Here is a 20,000-nt window from a genome sequence, read left to right on the forward strand (position 1 = left end):
GGACAGCAGATAATCTCTCTCTGTCGGTCACTCCATCATGCTGAAGTGTGTGTGTGTGTGTGTGTGTGTTTGAGGGTCGTCTGTCGATTTCTTATTATCTCTACCATAGAGGGGACTGACCACTCATCCATCACACACACACACTCACACGCACACGCACACACACACACACACTCTTAACGAGTGTTCTGTACGAACATGATAATTTAGGGGATTAACGCCTGCATTTCAATGAGGTTATCACTCCTGAAACTTCACAGTGGGACACTCACTCACTCACTCACCTTTCTCACTAACACACCTCACCTCCTCATTCACTCACTCACTCACCCACCTACTCACTCACCTCCTCACCCACTCACTCACCCACTCACTCACCTACTCACTCACCTACTCACTCACCTACTCACTCACTCACTCACCTCCTCACTCACCCCCTCACTCAACTCCTCACTCACCTCCTCACTCACCCCCTCACTCAACTCCTCACTCACCTCCTCACTCACCTCCTCACTCACCCCCTCACTCACTCAACTCCTCACTCACCCAACTCCTCACTCACTCACCCCCTCACTCACCTCCTCACTCACTCACTCACCTCCTCACTCACTCACTCACCTCCTCACTCACCCCCTCACTCAACTCCTCACTCACCTCCTCACTCACCTCCTCACTCACCCCCTCACTCACCTCCTCACTCACCCACTCACCTCCTCACTCACCTCCTCACTCACCCCCTCACTCACCCACTCACCTCCTCACTCACTCACCTCCTCACTCACCCCCTCACTCAACTCCTCACTCACTCAACTCCTCACTCACCCAACTCCTCACTCACCCACTCACCTCCTCACTCACCCCCTCACTCACCTCCTCACTCACTCACCCACTCATTCACTCACTCACCTCCTCACTCACCCACCTCCTCACTAACTCACCCACTCTCACCTCCTCACTCACTCACCCACTTACTCACTCACTCACCTCCTCTCTCACTCACTCACTCACCTCCTCACTCACTCACTCACCTCCTCTCTCACTCACTCACTCACCTCCTCTCTCACTCACTCACTCACCTCCTCACTCACTCACCCACTTACTCACTCACCTCCTCACTCACTCACCTCCTCTCTCACTCACTCACTCACCTCCTCACTCACTCACCTCCTCTCTCACTCACTCACTCACTCACCTCCTCACTCACTCACTCACCTCCTCACTCACTCACTCACTCACTCACTCACTCACTCACTCACTCACTCACTCACTCACTCACTACCTCCTCACTCACCTCCTCACTCACTCACTCACTCACCCACTCACCCACTCATTCACTCACTCACCTCCTCACCCACTCACCTCCTCACTCACCCACTCACTCACCTCCTCACTCACTCACCCACCCACTTACTCACTCACCTCCTCACTCACTCACCTCCTCACTCACTCACCCACTCATTCACTCACTCACTCACCTCCTCACTCACTCACTCACCTCCTCACCCACTCACTCACTCACCCCCTCACTCACCCCCTCACTCACCCCCTCACTCACCCACTCACTCACCTCCTCATTCACCTCCTCACTCACCTACTCACTCACTCACCTCCTCACTCACTCACTCACTCACTCACTCACTCACTCACTCACTCACTCACTCACTCACTCACTCACTCACTCACTCACTCACCTCCTCCTCACCCACTCACTCACCCCCTCACTCACCTCCTCACTCAGCCACTCACTCACTCACTCACTCAGCCACTCACTCACCCCCTCACTCACCCACTTACTCCCTCACTCACCCACTCTCACCTCCTCACTCACCCACTCACCCCCTCACTCACTCATCTACTCACTCACTCACCTCCTCACTCACTTCCTCTCTCACTCACTCACCTCCTCACTCACTTCCTCACTCACCCCCTCACTCACTCACCTCCTCGCTCACCCCCTCGCTCACCCCCTCGCTCACCCCCTCACTCACTCACCCCTCACTCACTCACCTCCTCACTCACTCCCTCACTCACCTCCTCACTCACTTCCTCACTCACTCCCTCACTCACCCCCTCACTCACTCACCTCCTCACCTCCTCACTCACTTCCTTACTCACCTCCTCACTCACCCACCCCCTCACTCACCCCCTCACTCACTCACCTCCTCACTCACCCACTCACCTCCTCACTCACTCACCTCCTCACTCACTCACCTCCTCACTCACTCACTCACTCACCTCCTCACTCACCTCCTCCCTCACTCACCTCCTCCCTCACTCACTCACTCACTCACCTCCTCACCTCCTCACTCACTTCCTTACTCACCTCCTCACTCACCCACCCCCTCACTCACCCCCTCACTCACTCACCTCCTCACTCACCCACTCACCTCCTCACTCACTCACCTCCTCACTCACTCACCTCCTCACTCACTCACCTCCTCACTCACTCACTCACTCACTCACCTCCTCACTCACCTCCTCCCTCACTCACCTCCTCCCTCACTCACTCACTCACCTCCTCACTCACCTCCTCACTCACCTCCTCACTCACTCACTTCCTCACTCACTTACCTCCTCACTCACCTCCTCACTCACTCACCTCCTCACTCACCTCCTCACTCACCCACCCACTCACTCACCTCCTCACTCACCTCCTCACTCACTCCCTCACCTCCTCACTCACTTACCTCCTCACTCACTCACTCACCTCCTCACTCACTTACCTCCTCACTCACTCACTCACCTCCTCACTCACCCACCTCCTCACTCACCTCCTGAATCTTCACAGTGTGGAACTTACGTTGAGTTTGTAGGGCATCGACTCGAAGTAGATGGAAGTGGCCGAGATCCGCTTGACGTCAGACATGTATCCGTGAGTGAGACTGAGACACACAGAGAATGTATTACACTCTAGTGGGCGAGAGAGGTGGTAAATTAATGAGAGAGAGAGAGAGATCGAGTGACGTTCACTCACTGTCCCCCGTCGGGCAGGTCGAGGCCCATGATCCTGTCGTGAGGGTTCAGGACAGCTGTATAAGCGGCGAAGTTCGCAGGAGAGCCGGAGTACGGCTGAACGTTTACACCCCACAGCGACGGGTCGAGATCGAACGCCTCCAGCGCCCTCTTCTGGCAGAGCAGCTCGATCTGATCCACCACCTCAGCGCCGCCGTAATACCTGCACACACACACAGGCGCACAGACACACACGCACAGACGCGCACACACACACACACACACACACACACACACACACACACACACACACACACACACACACACACACACACACACACACACACACACACACACACACACACACACACACACACACACACACACACACACACACACACACACACACACACACACACACACACACACACACACACACCCCAAGTTAACCCAAACCGCACCAGACGAATGTGATCCAATCAACCTGACCAACTCATCAGTCTCAAAACCAGCTAAAATATAAATACAAGTAAATAAAAATGATACAAATATAAAATAAATTGATATAAAAACAAATGAAAAATTAATGGATGAATATATAAATAAAAATAAATTAAATTAGAAATAAAAATGTTAAATAAATAAAAATAATAAAACTATAAGTTAATGAAAAATAAATTCATATAAAAAACAAATGAAAATGAATGTACAAATAAATACAAATAAATCCATCACTATAAAACACAAATACAAATAAATAAATAAATAAAATAAATTAAACAAAGTAAAATAAAAATAATAAAAATAAAGATAAAAAAATAAAAATGATAAAATGTACAAAGTAATAAAACATAAAAAAAACGTAAAAAATGATAAATAGATACATTTAGATAAATTAGAAAAATTATACATAAATTAGATAAAAAATACCACAAAAAAACAGACCTTTTCCCTGGGTATCCTTCAGAGTACTTGTTGTTGAGACACGAACCCTGAGCCTCGAGAGCCGCTCGACTGCAGAAGTTCTGTCAACACGCACACACACACACACACACACACACACACACACACACACACACACACACACACACACACGATTTGTGTCTGTTCCTCACATGAAGCATCACAGGACTGAATGAGACTGCAATGGTGTGAATGACACACACACACACACACACACACACACACACACACACACACACACACACACACACACACACACACACACACACTAACCCTACTCATCACAAAAAAACTTTCTGCAGTTTTACATTTTCAAAAAAACTCATTTTATAACATGATTTATAAGCTTGTTTCCTCAATTTAGGTCCACAGTGACACGAGACCCCATGAGTGTGTGTGCACATTCAGGTTTAAGTCCCCACCGGGATAGAAAAACATACACAGACACACACACACCTCTGAGGCGATGAGCTCGAGTCCCCGGCACTGCCTGTCCTTCTCCTTCATCAGAAGCTCCCACATCTGCGGGTCGTCCTGAGCCAGACTCTCCTGACCCGTCCACTGGCGCTCGTCATCGGCCCACGCCACCGGCGCTGAGTGCTGGGATCTGGCGCCGGGAACACATCGGACCACCGGCTGCACACACACACACACACACACACACACACACACACACACAAGATCATACTCAGCTCAGACACACACAGCTCTCGTACTCAGGAACTGCAAACAAATGTATCTGCACTAAACAAACATACAGCAGCGAGCCTGTAACTCACGAGAGACGAGCGTTATTATGAGCGGATTACACACACACGTCCTTTATTAGTCACACAACATAACAATAATTACATGTGCAGAGGAAGAACTGCTCAGAGAGAAACATCACGCATATGAAGATTAATATTTGACTCACTGAACATCAAACAACAAATGTGGGATTAACAAATATATATGATATTATATATTCAAATTTATATTATACGTGTTTTAATTAAATTATACACACACACACACACACACACATATACATTAATAATATAATTTATAATGCTTTTTATACATATACATATGATTTTACATAAGATCAGTATGATTAATAATGGACTCATAATTATAAATATATCTTTATAAACCACAGAACTGATGTCTGAAAGAATGTAAATATAATATTGATTATGAACTTGAGTTTTCTTAAGGTGAAAAAAATCACGAATGACAAAAACACAAAATATGAATAGCGACAGGCTGGAATATCCGCTAAATGATGGGAAACTGGGATACAGGCGGAATCAGAGCTGAATTAAATGAATTCTACAGTTCTAGTATGTGTATGTGTGTGTGTGTGTGTGTGTATGTGTGTGTGTGTGTGTGTGTGTGTGTGGAGCCGTTAGTGAGATACAATAATCAGCATGACGCTTTAATTCTGCTCCAATCAGCAACTCTCAACAGAAACTTTACAGCCAAGTGAAAATTCAGCATAACTGCTTATCTAATCATTCACAAGCACACTCACACACACACACACACACACACTTCTCAGCAGATTAAGAGTTTCTGGGTGTCGTTTGACTCGTTTCTTGATAAATGTCAACTGTTCTTACTTTCTGAACTCACGGATCCTCCGTCTCTGCATTCAAGAACCAAAAAAGCACCAAAGTACTGTGTTTTTGTAAATACACCATGCTAGTACCATAGTATTTTTTTAAGTACATGCGAATACCATGTAAATCTGGAAGTGGAATGACGTGCCGTCAAAAGCTGAAGAAACGATTATTTTAATGCTTCATTCTGAGCCTCTGTCTGAAACGATAAGTTTTTAAGGCGCGGCTCCTTTAAGGCTTTTCAGTAAACGCCCACTGTTATGATTGGCTAACGTCACTGAAACAGTATCAACAGTAGGGCTGCAGCTATCCATTATTTTAGTAATCGAGTATTCTACTGATTATTCCATCGATTAATCAGATATAAAATTATGGTAATAAAAATATGTGACCAGTCACGGAAAGTAGGGACACAAGTCGGTTCTGGGGCATTTTGAGTTATTCACATATTCTGAAAGTGTAGCATTCAAGCTTTCCAACGATGTATAACACGTGGAAATCTGATAATATTTGGAGAAGTTGTGGCCATTTGAAGGTAGGCACTAGGGGTGTGCGATATGACGATTTTTGATCGTGGACGATTAAAATGTCTCCACGATCTGCTTTTGAAGAAATATCGTAGAATCGTGCATTATATCTGTTCTGGCGCCTCTGTCATACTGAACAACGTATATTCACATAAAATGTTAACGCAGCGGAACAGGAGACTGCAGTTCACAAAAGTTCATAACTTGCATGTGCTTTAATGCCTTGTCGGTTAAACATTTAATCGCGTGCTGATGCGCTGTTCTAACGTATGCGTTTCTCAGCGCGTATAGCCTAAGTTACATGTGAAGCTCACATGCACTAAAAGCCTGTCTACCAGCGCCTGGATACTGGACTAAGTTAAGTTATCTTTCGAGTCTTGTTGTGCTTATACTGTTAAATACACACAAGGTTTACATAAACAAAGTCGGTTATGTCTAAAGTGAAAGCAAACTTGAGAAAATCTGCTTGTCAAATGCGTGTATATTAGACGCGTCGCGCGCAGCTCTTAAAGAGACAGTAGCAATAGTAAACACGCTGCCGCTTGTCCTTAAAGGGATAGTTCACCCAAAAATAAAAAATATCTCATTTACGCAATCTAATGTTGTTCCAAACCTGTATTAATTTCCTTCTAATATTTTCTAATATTAATTTTTTGAAGAATGTGGCTATCCAAACTGTAGCTGGTCCCCATTGACTTCATAGGAAAAAAATATACTATGGTAGTCACCGGGGTACATCAACTGTTGGTCATTCTTCCAAATAACTTTTATTTTCAACAGAAGAAAGAAACTTATTCGAGTTTAAAACAACTTGAGAGAGTAAATTATGATATTTTGAATTTTTAGGAGAACTATCCCTTTAATGTTAATAAAACAAAAAAATGCAAAGAGAAAATCACTCACTGCTCTTGACTGATAACTTTAATAGTAGCTTTAATAAGTATCAATGTATAATTTATACAGTGAAGTCTGTTTTGTTTTATTTTCATATTTGTTCATTTAATTACTTCAATGCTACTGTTAAATACACCTACTGTAGCTTAAAACATAAAGCACTGTTTAGCCTATTTCACTGTTTAGTTATTTCATTTGTATATTAAGTTGTGTATGTAATGTGTATCTTTAATCTTAATATTTAATAACAAAGAAAATAATGACACATATTTTTATCTTTGCCCCTGTCTGCCATTTTTTTTATTTTGTTACCTAAAGCTTTGTTTTTAAAATATGGACATCAGTTTGGCTGTAATGCTCAGTTACAAAATAGTAAAACCAACATAAAAAGAATCGTGATAAAATCGTTAATCGTGATTTTCCTGAAAAAAATCGTGATATGATATTTTTGCCATATCGCCCACCCCTAGTAGGCACTCAAAAAAACTGAAATGGTAGAAATCTGCTTCTAAAGATTGGCAAGTTCTCACGCTTCTGGGAATGACAATAGGGCTCATTTACATCTCATTTAGATAAGTCATACCCCCTGTAAAGCTCCCCCGTCTCCCCCTCCCCCCTGAATGTACCAATTCTACAAATTCTCTAAATAAAACATCTCCAGTTAACTGGCAGAGCATTCATTTAGTTCGTTTTTTAAATAAGATACTAGCGCTGAAATGTGTTTTTTTTTTAATCAAGTGATCAAAGTGCTCGTTGCTGCTGCGATCAGTGGCGCAGATACAGTGTTTACTCGTGTGGCTCGCGCGCACACTGCATTGTATTCACTCGACGCGCGCTTCAATCCGTTGCGGATACTATCTATTTGTTCTGTTGAAATAACAAAATAATTCAAACGTTTGCATGTCCCTGCTTGATATACAACCACTGATGAACATAATCTTTTCGAAGAGAGAAAAAAAACTATACGAGAAAAAAAAAAACTTATTCAAGGGCGGATTCGAACTCTCAACCTCTGACATGGCTGGCGAACGCTCTACCACTGTACCATTCATATGCACGCCTGACTACATTGGCGGATCTATGTGTTCACACTGACAACATGTATTAGGCTACATCTCATTAAACGACAAATTAAACCCCATTTTAACCCCATGTAAGCTACTATTTAAATCGATTGCTGGACATCGTAATGTTATTGGCGTCCATCTTCATTGAATTTTGAAATCAGAGAGAGCCGGCCCCGAGCTGCTATCTCAAACATGGAGAGGCTTCTTCGTGATCTCAACTTACAGATTCTGCAAAAAAAACGAAAATCACCAATTTTGAAAAAAAAACCCCGCTTCTTTCTCATTTTGCTCGAAAGTTGTGCTGCCGACTTGTGTCCTTGGTTTCCGTGACGGGTCACATATATCCAAGTGATCAACAACAGCCTTTAGAATGACATAAAATACAAATATATAACGAGCAATAATAATTGGTTCAAATAAAGTATCAAAGTAAGTAATCATATGGTTTTATTGAACAACACTGTTAAAATACTTTAATTTAAAATAATAAATTATATAAACATAACTTATGTAGATTACGTATTACGAGGTACTTTTAACATGTAATTTGCACGCATGTAAATGATTAAATACTGTATCAGTGTATCAGCGTCAGTCATTATAATCTGAACACACATCTGTATACTGTATCAGTGTATCAGAGTCAGTCATTATAATCTGAACACACATCTGTATACTGTATCAGTGTATCAGAGTCAGTCATTATAATCTGAACACACATCTGTATACTGTATCAGTGTATCAGCGTCAGTCATTATAATCTGAACACACATCTGTATACTGTATCAGTGTATCAGAGTCAGTCATTATAATCTGAACACACATCTGTATACTGTATCAGTGTAGACAGCGTCAGTCATTATAATCTGAACACACATCTGTATACTGTATCAGTGTATCAGAGTCAGTCATTATAATCTGAACACACATCTGTATACTGTATCAGTGTATCAGAGTCAGTCATTATAATCTGAACACACATCTGTATACTGTATCAGTGTAGACAGCGTCAGTCATTATAATCTGAACACACATCTGTATACTGTATCAGTGTATCAGCGTCAGTCATTATAATCTGAACACACATCTGTATACTGTATCAGTGTAGACAGCGTCAGTCATTATAATCTGAACACACATCTGTATACTGTATCAGTGTATCAGAGTCAGTCATTATAATCTAAACACACATCTGTATACTGTATCAGTGTATCAGAGTCAGTCATTATAATCTGAACACACTTCTGTATACTGTATCAGTGTATCAGAGTCAGTCATTATAATCTGAACACACATCTGTATACTGTATCAGTGTATCAGAGTCAGTCATTATAATCTAAACACACATCTGTATACTGTATCAGTGTATCAGAGTCAGTCATTATAATCTGAACACACTTCTGTATACTGTATCAGTGTATCAGAGTCAGTCATTATAATCTGAACACACTTCTGTATACTGTATCAGTGTATCAGAGTCAGTCATTATAATCTGAACACACATCTGTATACTGTATCAGTGTATCAGAGTCAGTCATTATAATCTGAACACACTTCTGTATACTGTATCAGTGTAGACAGCGTCAGTCATTATAATCTGAACACACATCTGTATACTGTATCAGTGTATCAGCGTCAGTCATTATAATCTGAACACACATCTGTATACTGTATCAGTGTAGACAGCGTCAGTCATTATAATCTGAACACACATCTGTATACTGTATCAGTGTATCAGAGTCAGTCATTATAATCTAAACACACATCTGTATACTGTATCAGTGTATCAGAGTCAGTCATTATAATCTGAACACACTTCTGTATACTGTATCAGTGTATCAGAGTCAGTCATTATAATCTGAACACACTTCTGTATACTGTATCAGTGTAGACAGCGTCAGTCATTATAATCTGAACACACATCTGTATACTGTATCAGTGTAGACAGCGTCAGTCATTATAATCTGAACACACATCTGTATACTGTATCAGTGTATCAGCGTCAGTCATTATAATCTGAACACACATCTGTATACTGTATCAGTGTATCAGAGTCAGTCATTATAATCTGAACACACATCTGTATACTGTATCAGTGTATCAGAGTCAGTCATTATAATCTGAACACACATCTGTATACTGTATCAGTGTATCAGCGTCAGTCATTATAATCTAAACACACCTCTGTATACTCTATCAGTGTATCAGAGTCAGTCATTATAATCTGAACACACATCTGTATACTGTATCAGTGTATCAGAGTCAGTCATTATAATCTGAACACACATCTGTATACTGTATCAGTGTATCAGCGTCAGTCATTATAATCTGAACACACATCTGTATACTGTATCAGTGTATCAGAGTCAGTCATTATAATCTGAACACACATCTGTATACTGTATCAGTGTATCAGAGTCAGTCATTATAATCTGAACACACATCTGTATACTGTATCAGTGTAGACAGCGTCAGTCATTATAATCTGAACACACATCTGTATACTGTATCGGTGTATCAGCGTCAGTCATTATAATCTGAACACACATCTGTATACTGTATCAGTGTATCAGAGTCAGTCATTATAATCTGAACACACTTCTGTATACTGTATCAGTGTAGACAGCGTCAGTCATTATAATCTGAACACACATCTGTATACTGTATCAGTGTATCAGCGTCAGTCATTATAATCTGAACACACATCTGTATACTGTATCAGTGTAGACAGCGTCAGTCATTATAATCTGAACACACATCTGTATACTGTATCAGTGTATCAGAGTCAGTCATTATAATCTAAACACACATCTGTATACTGTATCAGTGTATCAGAGTCAGTCATTATAATCTGAACACACTTCTGTATACTGTATCAGTGTATCAGAGTCAGTCACTATAATCTGAACACACATCTGTATACTGTATCAGTGTATCAGAGTCAGTCATTATAATCTGAACACACTTCTGTATACTGTATCAGTGTAGACAGCGTCAGTCATTATAATCTGAACACACATCTGTATACTGTATCAGTGTAGACAGCGTCAGTCATTATAATCTGAACACACATCTGTATACTGTATCAGTGTATCAGCGTCAGTCATTATAATCTGAACACACATCTGTATACTGTATCAGTGTATCAGAGTCAGTCATTATAATCTGAACACACATCTGTATACTGTATCAGTGTATCAGAGTCAGTCATTATAATCTGAACACACATCTGTATACTGTATCAGTGTATCAGCGTCAGTCATTATAATCTAAACACACCTCTGTATACTCTATCAGTGTATCAGAGTCAGTCATTATAATCTGAACACACATCTGTATACTGTATCAGTGTATCAGAGTCAGTCATTATAATCTGAACACACATCTGTATACTGTATCAGTGTATCAGCGTCAGTCATTATAATCTGAACACACATCTGTATACTGTATCAGTGTATCAGAGTCAGTCATTATAATCTGAACACACATCTGTATACTGTATCAGTGTATCAGAGTCAGTCATTATAATCTGAACACACATCTGTATACTGTATCAGTGTATCAGAGTCAGTCATTATAATCTGAACACACATCTATATACTGTATCAGTGTATCAGCGTCAATTATTATAATCTGAACACACATCTGTATACTGTATCAGTGTATCAGAGTCAGTCATTATAATCTGAACACACATCTATATACTGTATCAGTGTATCAGAGTCAGTCATTATAATCTGAACACACATCTGTATACTGTATCAGTGTATCAGCGTCAATTATTATAATCTGAACACACATCTGTATACTGTATCAGTGTATCAGAGTCAGTCATTATAATCTGAACACACATCTGTATACTGTATCAGTGTATCAGAGTCAGTCATTATAATCTGAACACACATCTGTATACTGTATCAGTGTAGACAGCGTCAGTCATTATAATCTGAACACACATCTGTATACTGTATCAGTGTAGACAGCGTCAGTCATTATAATCTGAACACACATCTGTATACTGTATCAGTGTATCAGAGTCAGTCATTATAATCTGAACACACATCTGTATACTGTATCAGTGTATCAGAGTCAGTCATTATAATCTGAACACACATCTGTATACTGTATCAGTGTAGACAGCGTCAGTCATTATAATCTGAACACACATCTGTATACTGTATCAGTGTAGACAGCGTCAGTCATTATAATCTGAACACACATCTGTATACTGTATCAGTGTATCAGAGTCAGTCATTATAATCTGAACACACATCTGTATACTGTATCAGTGTAGACAGCGTCAGTCATTATAATCTGAACACACATCTGTATACTGTATCAGTGTATCAGCGTCAGTCATTATAATCTGAACACACATCTGTATACTGTATCAGTGTAGACAGCGTCAGTCATTATAATCTGAACACACATCTGTATACTGTATCAGTGTATCAGAGTCAGTCATTATAATCTAAACACACACCTGTATACTGTATCAGTGTATCAGAGTCAGTCATTATAATCTGAACACACATCTGTATACTGTATCAGTGTATCAGAGTCAGTCATTATAATCTGAACACACATCTGTATACTGTATCAGTGTATCAGAGTCAGTCATTATAATCTGAACACACATCTGTATACTGTATCAGTGTATCAGAGTCAGTCATTATAATCTGAACACACATCTGTATACTGTATCAGTGTATCAGCGTCAGTCATTATAATCTGAACACACTTCTGTATACTGTATCAGTGTATCAGAGTCAGTCATTATAATCTGAACACACATCTGTATACTGTATCAGTGTATCAGAGTCAGTCATTATAATCTGAACACACATCTGTATACTGTATCAGTGTATCAGAGTCAGTCATTATAATCTGAACACACATCTGTATACTGTATCAGTGTATCAGCGTCAGTCATTATAATCTGAACACACTTCTGTATACTGTATCAGTGTATCAGAGTCAGTCATTATAATCTGAACACACTTCTGTATACTGTATCAGTGTATCAGAGTCAGTCATTATAATCTGAACACACATCTGTATACTGTATCAGTGTATCAGAGTCAGTCATTATAATCTGAACACACATCTGTATACTGTATCAGTGTATCAGAGTCAGTCATTATAATCTGAACACACATCTGTATACTGTATCAGTGTATCAGAGTCAGTCATTATAATCTGAACACACATCTGTATACTGTATCAGTGTATCAGAGTCAGTCATTATAATCTAAACACACATCTGTATACTGTATCAGTGTATCAGCGTCAGTCATTATAATCTGAACACACATCTGTATACTGTATCAGTGTATCAGAGTCAGTCATTATAATCTGAACACACTTCTGTATACTGTATCAGTGTAGACAGCGTCAGTCATTATAATCTGAACACACATCTGTATACTGTATCAGTGTATCAGAGTCAGTCATTATAATCTGAACACACTTCTGTATACTGTATCAGTGTATCAGAGTCAGTCATTATAATCTGAACACACATCTGTATACTGTATCAGTGTATCAGAGTCAGTCATTATAATCTGAACACACATCTGTATACTGTATCAGTGTATCAGCGTCAGTCATTATAATCTGAACACACATCTGTATACTGTATCAGTGTATCAGAGTCAGTCATTATAATCTGAACACACTTCTGTATACTGTATCAGTGTAGACAGCGTCAGTCATTATAATCTGAACACACATCTGTATACTGTATCGGTGTAGACAGCGTCAGTCATTATAATCTGAACACACATCTGTATACTGTATCAGTGTATCAGCGTCAGTCATTATAATCTGAACACACATCTGTATACTGTATCAGTGTATCAGAGTCAGTCATTATAATCTGAACACACATCTGTATACTGTATCAGTGTATCAGAGTCAGTCATTATAATCTGAACACACATCTGTATACTGTATCAGTGTATCAGCGTCAGTCATTATAATCTGAACACACATCTGTATACTCTATCAGTGTATCAGAGTCAGTCATTATAATCTGAACACACATCTGTATACTGTATCAGTGTATCAGAGTCAGTCATTATAATCTGAACACACATCTGTATACTGTATCAGTGTATCAGCGTCAGTCATTATAATCTGAACACACATCTGTATACTGTATCAGTGTATCAGAGTCAGTCATTATAATCTGAACACACATCTGTATACTGTATCAGTGTATCAGAGTCAGTCATTATAATCTGAACACACATCTGTATACTGTATCAGTGTATCAGAGTCAGTCATTATAATCTGAACACACATCTATATACTGTATCAGTGTATCAGCGTCAATTATTATAATCTGAACACACATCTGTATACTGTATCAGTGTATCAGAGTCAGTCATTATAATCTGAACACACATCTATATACTGTATCAGTGTATCAGAGTCAGTCATTATAATCTGAACACACATCTGTATACTGTATCAGTGTATCAGCGTCAATTATTATAATCTGAACACACATCTGTATACTGTATCAGTGTATCAGAGTCAGTCATTATAATCTGAACACACATCTGTATACTGTATCAGTGTATCAGAGTCAGTCATTATAATCTGAACACACATCTGTATACTGTATCAGTGTAGACAGCGTCAGTCATTATAATCTGAACACACATCTGTATACTGTATCAGTGTAGACAGCGTCAGTCATTATAATCTGAACACACATCTGTATACTGTATCAGTGTATCAGAGTCAGTCATTATAATCTGAACACACATCTGTATACTGTATCAGTGTATCAGAGTCAGTCATTATAATCTGAACACACATCTGTATACTGTATCAGTGTATCAGAGTCAGTCATTATAATCTGAACACACTTCTGTATACTGTATCAGTGTATCAGAGTCAGTCATTATAATCTGAACACACATCTGTATACTGTATCAGTGTAGACAGCGTCAGTCATTATAATCTGAACACACATCTGTATACTGTATCGGTGTAGACAGCGTCAGTCATTATAATCTGAACACACATCTGTATACTGTATCAGTGTATCAGCGTCAGTCATAATCTGAACACACATCTGTATACTGTATCAGTGTATCAGAGTCAGTCATTATAATCTGAACACACATCTGTATACTGTATCAGTGTATCAGAGTCAGTCATTATAATCTGAACACACATCTGTATACTGTATCAGTGTCAGTCATTATAATCTGAACACACATCTGTATACTCTATCAGTGTAGACAGCGTCAGTCATTATAATCTGAACACACATCTGTATACTCTATCAGTGTATCAGAGTCAGTCATTATAATCTGAACACACATCTGTATACTGTATCAGTGTATCAGAGTCAGTCATTATAATCTGAACACACATCTGTATACTGTATCAGTGTATCAGCGTCAATTATTATAATCTGAACACACATCTGTATACTGTATCAGTGTATCAGAGTCAGTCATTATAATCTGAACACACATCTATATACTGTATCAGTGTATCAGAGTCAGTCATTATAATCTGAACACACATCTGTATACTGTATCAGTGTATCAGCGTCAATTATTATAATCTGAACACACATCTGTATACTGTATCAGTGTATCAGAGTCAGTCATTATAATCTGAACACACATCTGTATACTGTATCAGTGTATCAGTGTCAGTCATTATAATCTGAACACATATCTGTATACTGTATCAGTGTATCAGCGTCAATTATTATAATCTGAACACACATCTGTATACTGTATCAGTGTATCAGAGTCAGTCATTATAATCTGAACACACATCTGTATACTGTATCAGTGTATCAGTGTCAGTCATTATAATCTGAACACACATCTGTATACTGTATCAGTGTATCAGCGTCAATTATTATAATCTGAACACACATCTGTATACTGTATCAGTGTATCAGAGTCAGTCATTATAATCTGAACACATATCTGTATACTGTATCAGTGTATAAGCGTCATTATAATCTGAACACACATCTGTATACTGTATCAGTGTATCAGCGTCAGTCATAATCTGAACACACATCTGCATACTGTATCAGTGTATCAGCGTCAGTCATTATAATCTGAACACACATCTGTATCAGTGTAGACAGCGTCAGTCATTATAATCTGAACACACATCTGTATCAGTGTAGACAGCGTCAGTCATTATAATCTGAACACACATCTGTATACTGTATCAGTGTATCAGAGTCAGTCATTATAATCTGAACACACATCTGTATCAGTGTAGACAGCGTCAGTCATTATAATCTGAACACACATCTGTATCAGTGTAGACAGCGTCAGTCATTATAATCTGAACACACATCTGTATCAGTGTAGACAGCGTCAGTCATTATAATCTGAACACACATCTGTATCAGTGTAGACAGCGTCAGTCATTATAATCTGAACACACATCTGTATCAGTGTAGACAGCGTCAGTCATTATAATCTGAACACACATCTGTATCAGTGTAGACAGCGTCAGTCATTATAATCTGAACACACATCTGTATCAGTGTATCAGCGTCAGTCATTATAATCTGAACACACATCTGTATCAGTGTATCAGCGTCAGTCATTATAATCTGAACACACGTCTGTATACTGTATCAGTGTATCAGCGTCAGTCATTATAATATGAACACACATCTGTATACTGTATCAGAGTCAGTCATTATAATCTGAACACACATCTGTATACTGTATCAGTGTATCAGCGTCAGTCATTATAATCTGAACACACATCTGTATACTGTATCAGCGTCAGTCATTATAATCTGAACACACATCTGTATACTGTATCAGTGTATCAGCGTCAGTCATTATAATCTGAACACACATCTGTATACTGTATCAGTGTATCTGCGTCAGTCATTATAATCTGAACACACATCTGTATCAGTGTATCAGCGTCAGTCATTATAATCTGAACACACGTCTGTATACTGTATCAGTGTATCAGCGTCAGTCATTATAATCTGAACACACATCTGTATACTGTATCAGCGTCAGTCATTATAATCTGAACACACATCTGTATACTGTATCAGTGTATCAGCGTCAGTCATTATAATCTGAACACACATCTGTATACTGTATCAGTGTCAGTCATTATAATCTGAACACACATCTGTATACTGTATCAGTGTATCAGCGTCAGTCATTATAATCTAAACACACATCTGTATACTGTATCAGTGTATCAGCGTCAGTCATTATAATATGAACACACATCTGTATACTGTATCAGTGTATTAGCGTCAGTCATTATAATATGAACACACATCTGTATACTGTATCAGTGTATCAGAGTCAGTCATTATAATCTGAACACACATCTGTATACTGTATCAGTGTATCAGAGTCAGTCATTATAATCTGAACACACATCTGTATACTGTATCAGTGTATCAGAGTCAGTCATTATAATATGAACACACATCTGTATACTGTATCAGTGTATCAGCGTCAGTCATTATAATATGAACACACACCTGTATACTGTATCAGTGTCAGTCATTATAATCTGAACACACATCTGTATACTGTATCAGTGTATCAGCGTCAGTCATTATAATCTAAACACACATCTGTATACTGTATCAGTGTATCAGCGTCAGTCATTATAATATGAACACACATCTGTATACTGTATCAGTGTATCAGCGTCAGTCATTATAATATGAACACACATCTGTATACTGTATCAGTGTATCAGTGTCAGTCATTATAATCTGAACACACATCTGTATACTGTATCAGTGTATCAGAGTCAGTCATTATAATCTGAACACACATCTGTATACTGTATCAGTGTATCAGAGTCAGTCATTATAATCTAAACACACACCTGTATACTGTATCAGTGTAGACAGCGTCAGTCATTATAATCTGAACACACATCTGTATACTGTATCAGTGTATCAGAGTCAGTCATTATAATCTGAACACACATCTGTATACTGTATCAGTGTATCAGAGTCAGTCATTATAATCTGAACACACATCTGTATACTGTATCAGTGTATCAGAGTCAGTCATTATAATCTGAACACACATCTGTATACTGTATCAGTGTATCAGCGTCAATTATTATAATCTGAACACACATCTGTATACTGTATCAGTGTATCAGAGTCAGTCATTATAATCTGAACACACATCTGTATACTGTATCAGTGTAGACAGCGTCAGTCATTATAATCTGAACACACATCTGTATACTGTATAAGTGTATTAGCGTCAGTCATTATAATCTGAACACACATCTGTATACTGTATCAGTGTATCAGAGTCAGTCATTATAATCTGAACACACATCTGTATACTGTATCAGTGTAGACAGCATCAGTCATTATAATCTGAACACACATCTGTATACTGTATCAGTGTATCAGAATCAGTCATTATAATCTGAACACACATCTGTATACTGTATCAGTGTAGACAGCGTCAGTCATTATAATCTGAACACACATCTGTATACTGTATCAGTGTATCAGAGTCAGTCATTATAATCTGAACACACATCTGTATACTGTATCAGTGTAGACAGCGTCAGTCATTATAATCTGAACACACATCTGTATACTGTATCAGTGTAGACAGCGTCAGTCATTATAATCTGAACACACATCTGTATACTGTATCAGTGTATCAGAGTCAGTCATTATAATCTGAACACACATCTGTATACTGTATCAGTGTAGACAGCGTCAGTCATTATAATGGCTTCTGTTTGCTTCTGATATGACGCTCATGTCCAGTGAAGGAAAATGTCAGCCGTTAAGAGACTGAACATCAATGGGCGGAGCCTATGGTGTTATGATGTATAACTATTGGTCAATGTCTTGCTCTGGAGGCGGGCATATGCAAATATATTTGCCCATGTGATGTTCATTTCTAATGTTATTGTTATCAGCCTGATAAGAAAATTTGTCCGATATATTAAAGCTGAAAAATAATGTTTTATTTCCTTCAGCTGAGACACTTCAGATGTGCACTGTTCAACATGATGGTTTTAATTGCTTGAAATATGATTAGAATTACTTCAAAAAAAGAAAATACAGTGAAGTGTAACGTGCAGTGCAAGTCTGTCATATCGGCTACATAATATTATTATGAGAACATTATAATTGTGTGTTTGGGACATGGATTTAAATGGTGAGACTTTTGATTTTGTAATCAGGCTCTATAAAAAATTATATAAAAATTTTGAATTTATATTTATTAGCCAATAAATCGGTTATCGGTTTTTCAAATATAAAGAATTATCGGTTATCGTTATCGGCCAAAATGTTCATATCAGTGCGTCCCTAGACACATCCAATCTATTCTCTTCATAGCTCCTCCCACACTCACCTCTGAATCATCTGAACTTTATTTATTATTTAAGGATCATTATCATTATTTAAGGTACATTATTGCTGATGCTGGAGTAGCACTGATGAACCAAAAGCTTCATAATTAACACTAATAAAGCAAATAAAGGCCGTCGCCTCGTCACAGCAGGATCTGATGAATCGCTGTGCTTCAAACCGGTTATTAAAAAACTATTATCTCAGTGACGGCAGAGATCGGTTTAAGAGACGGACTGGAGCATTACATCGGGTCGAACACTCTTCATCATCATCATCATCATCACACGTCTCTACTGAAGATGAAGTTCAAACTTCTGCTGCTTTTAATGTTCGTGTTTCCCATCAGCCGTTCTGACTCAACATACAGATTTTAATTGAAATATGTCTAGTTATTGCAAACATGCAGAACTACATGCAGTTGTATTTTTAGACTTAATTTCCTCTGAACACACACACACACACACACACACACACACACACCTTTCCTTCTGAGCGACACAATGCTTCAATTCATTCACTTAATTATTATTTACCTGTTTTTATATTTACTAACTTACATCATTAAATGAATAATTAGTTGATAGTGATTGTTCTTCCTGTCGTTCAA

At 39.0% G+C, this 20,000-nt stretch overlaps 1 protein-coding gene across 1 annotated transcript in view; it reads right to left on the minus strand.

Annotated features, from left to right (window-relative positions):
• The window catches only part of shmt2 (serine hydroxymethyltransferase 2 (mitochondrial)), a 37,983-nt gene that overhangs the window by 10,581 nt on the left and 7,402 nt on the right, over positions 1-20,000 (minus strand). The window contains exons 2-5 of the mRNA XM_081381589.1: positions 4,372-4,551; positions 3,898-3,977; positions 2,975-3,175; positions 2,801-2,882 (exon numbers count right to left, since the gene is read on the minus strand). Coding sequence (XP_081237715.1) covers positions 2,801-2,882; positions 2,975-3,175; positions 3,898-3,977; positions 4,372-4,551 — 543 coding nt within the window. The remainder of the gene's footprint in view (positions 1-2,800; positions 2,883-2,974; positions 3,176-3,897; positions 3,978-4,371; positions 4,552-20,000) is intronic.

This window comes from Scardinius erythrophthalmus (assembly GCF_964197995.2).
Source record: "Scardinius erythrophthalmus genome assembly, chromosome: 12".
NCBI lineage: Eukaryota > Metazoa > Chordata > Actinopteri > Cypriniformes > Leuciscidae > Scardinius > Scardinius erythrophthalmus.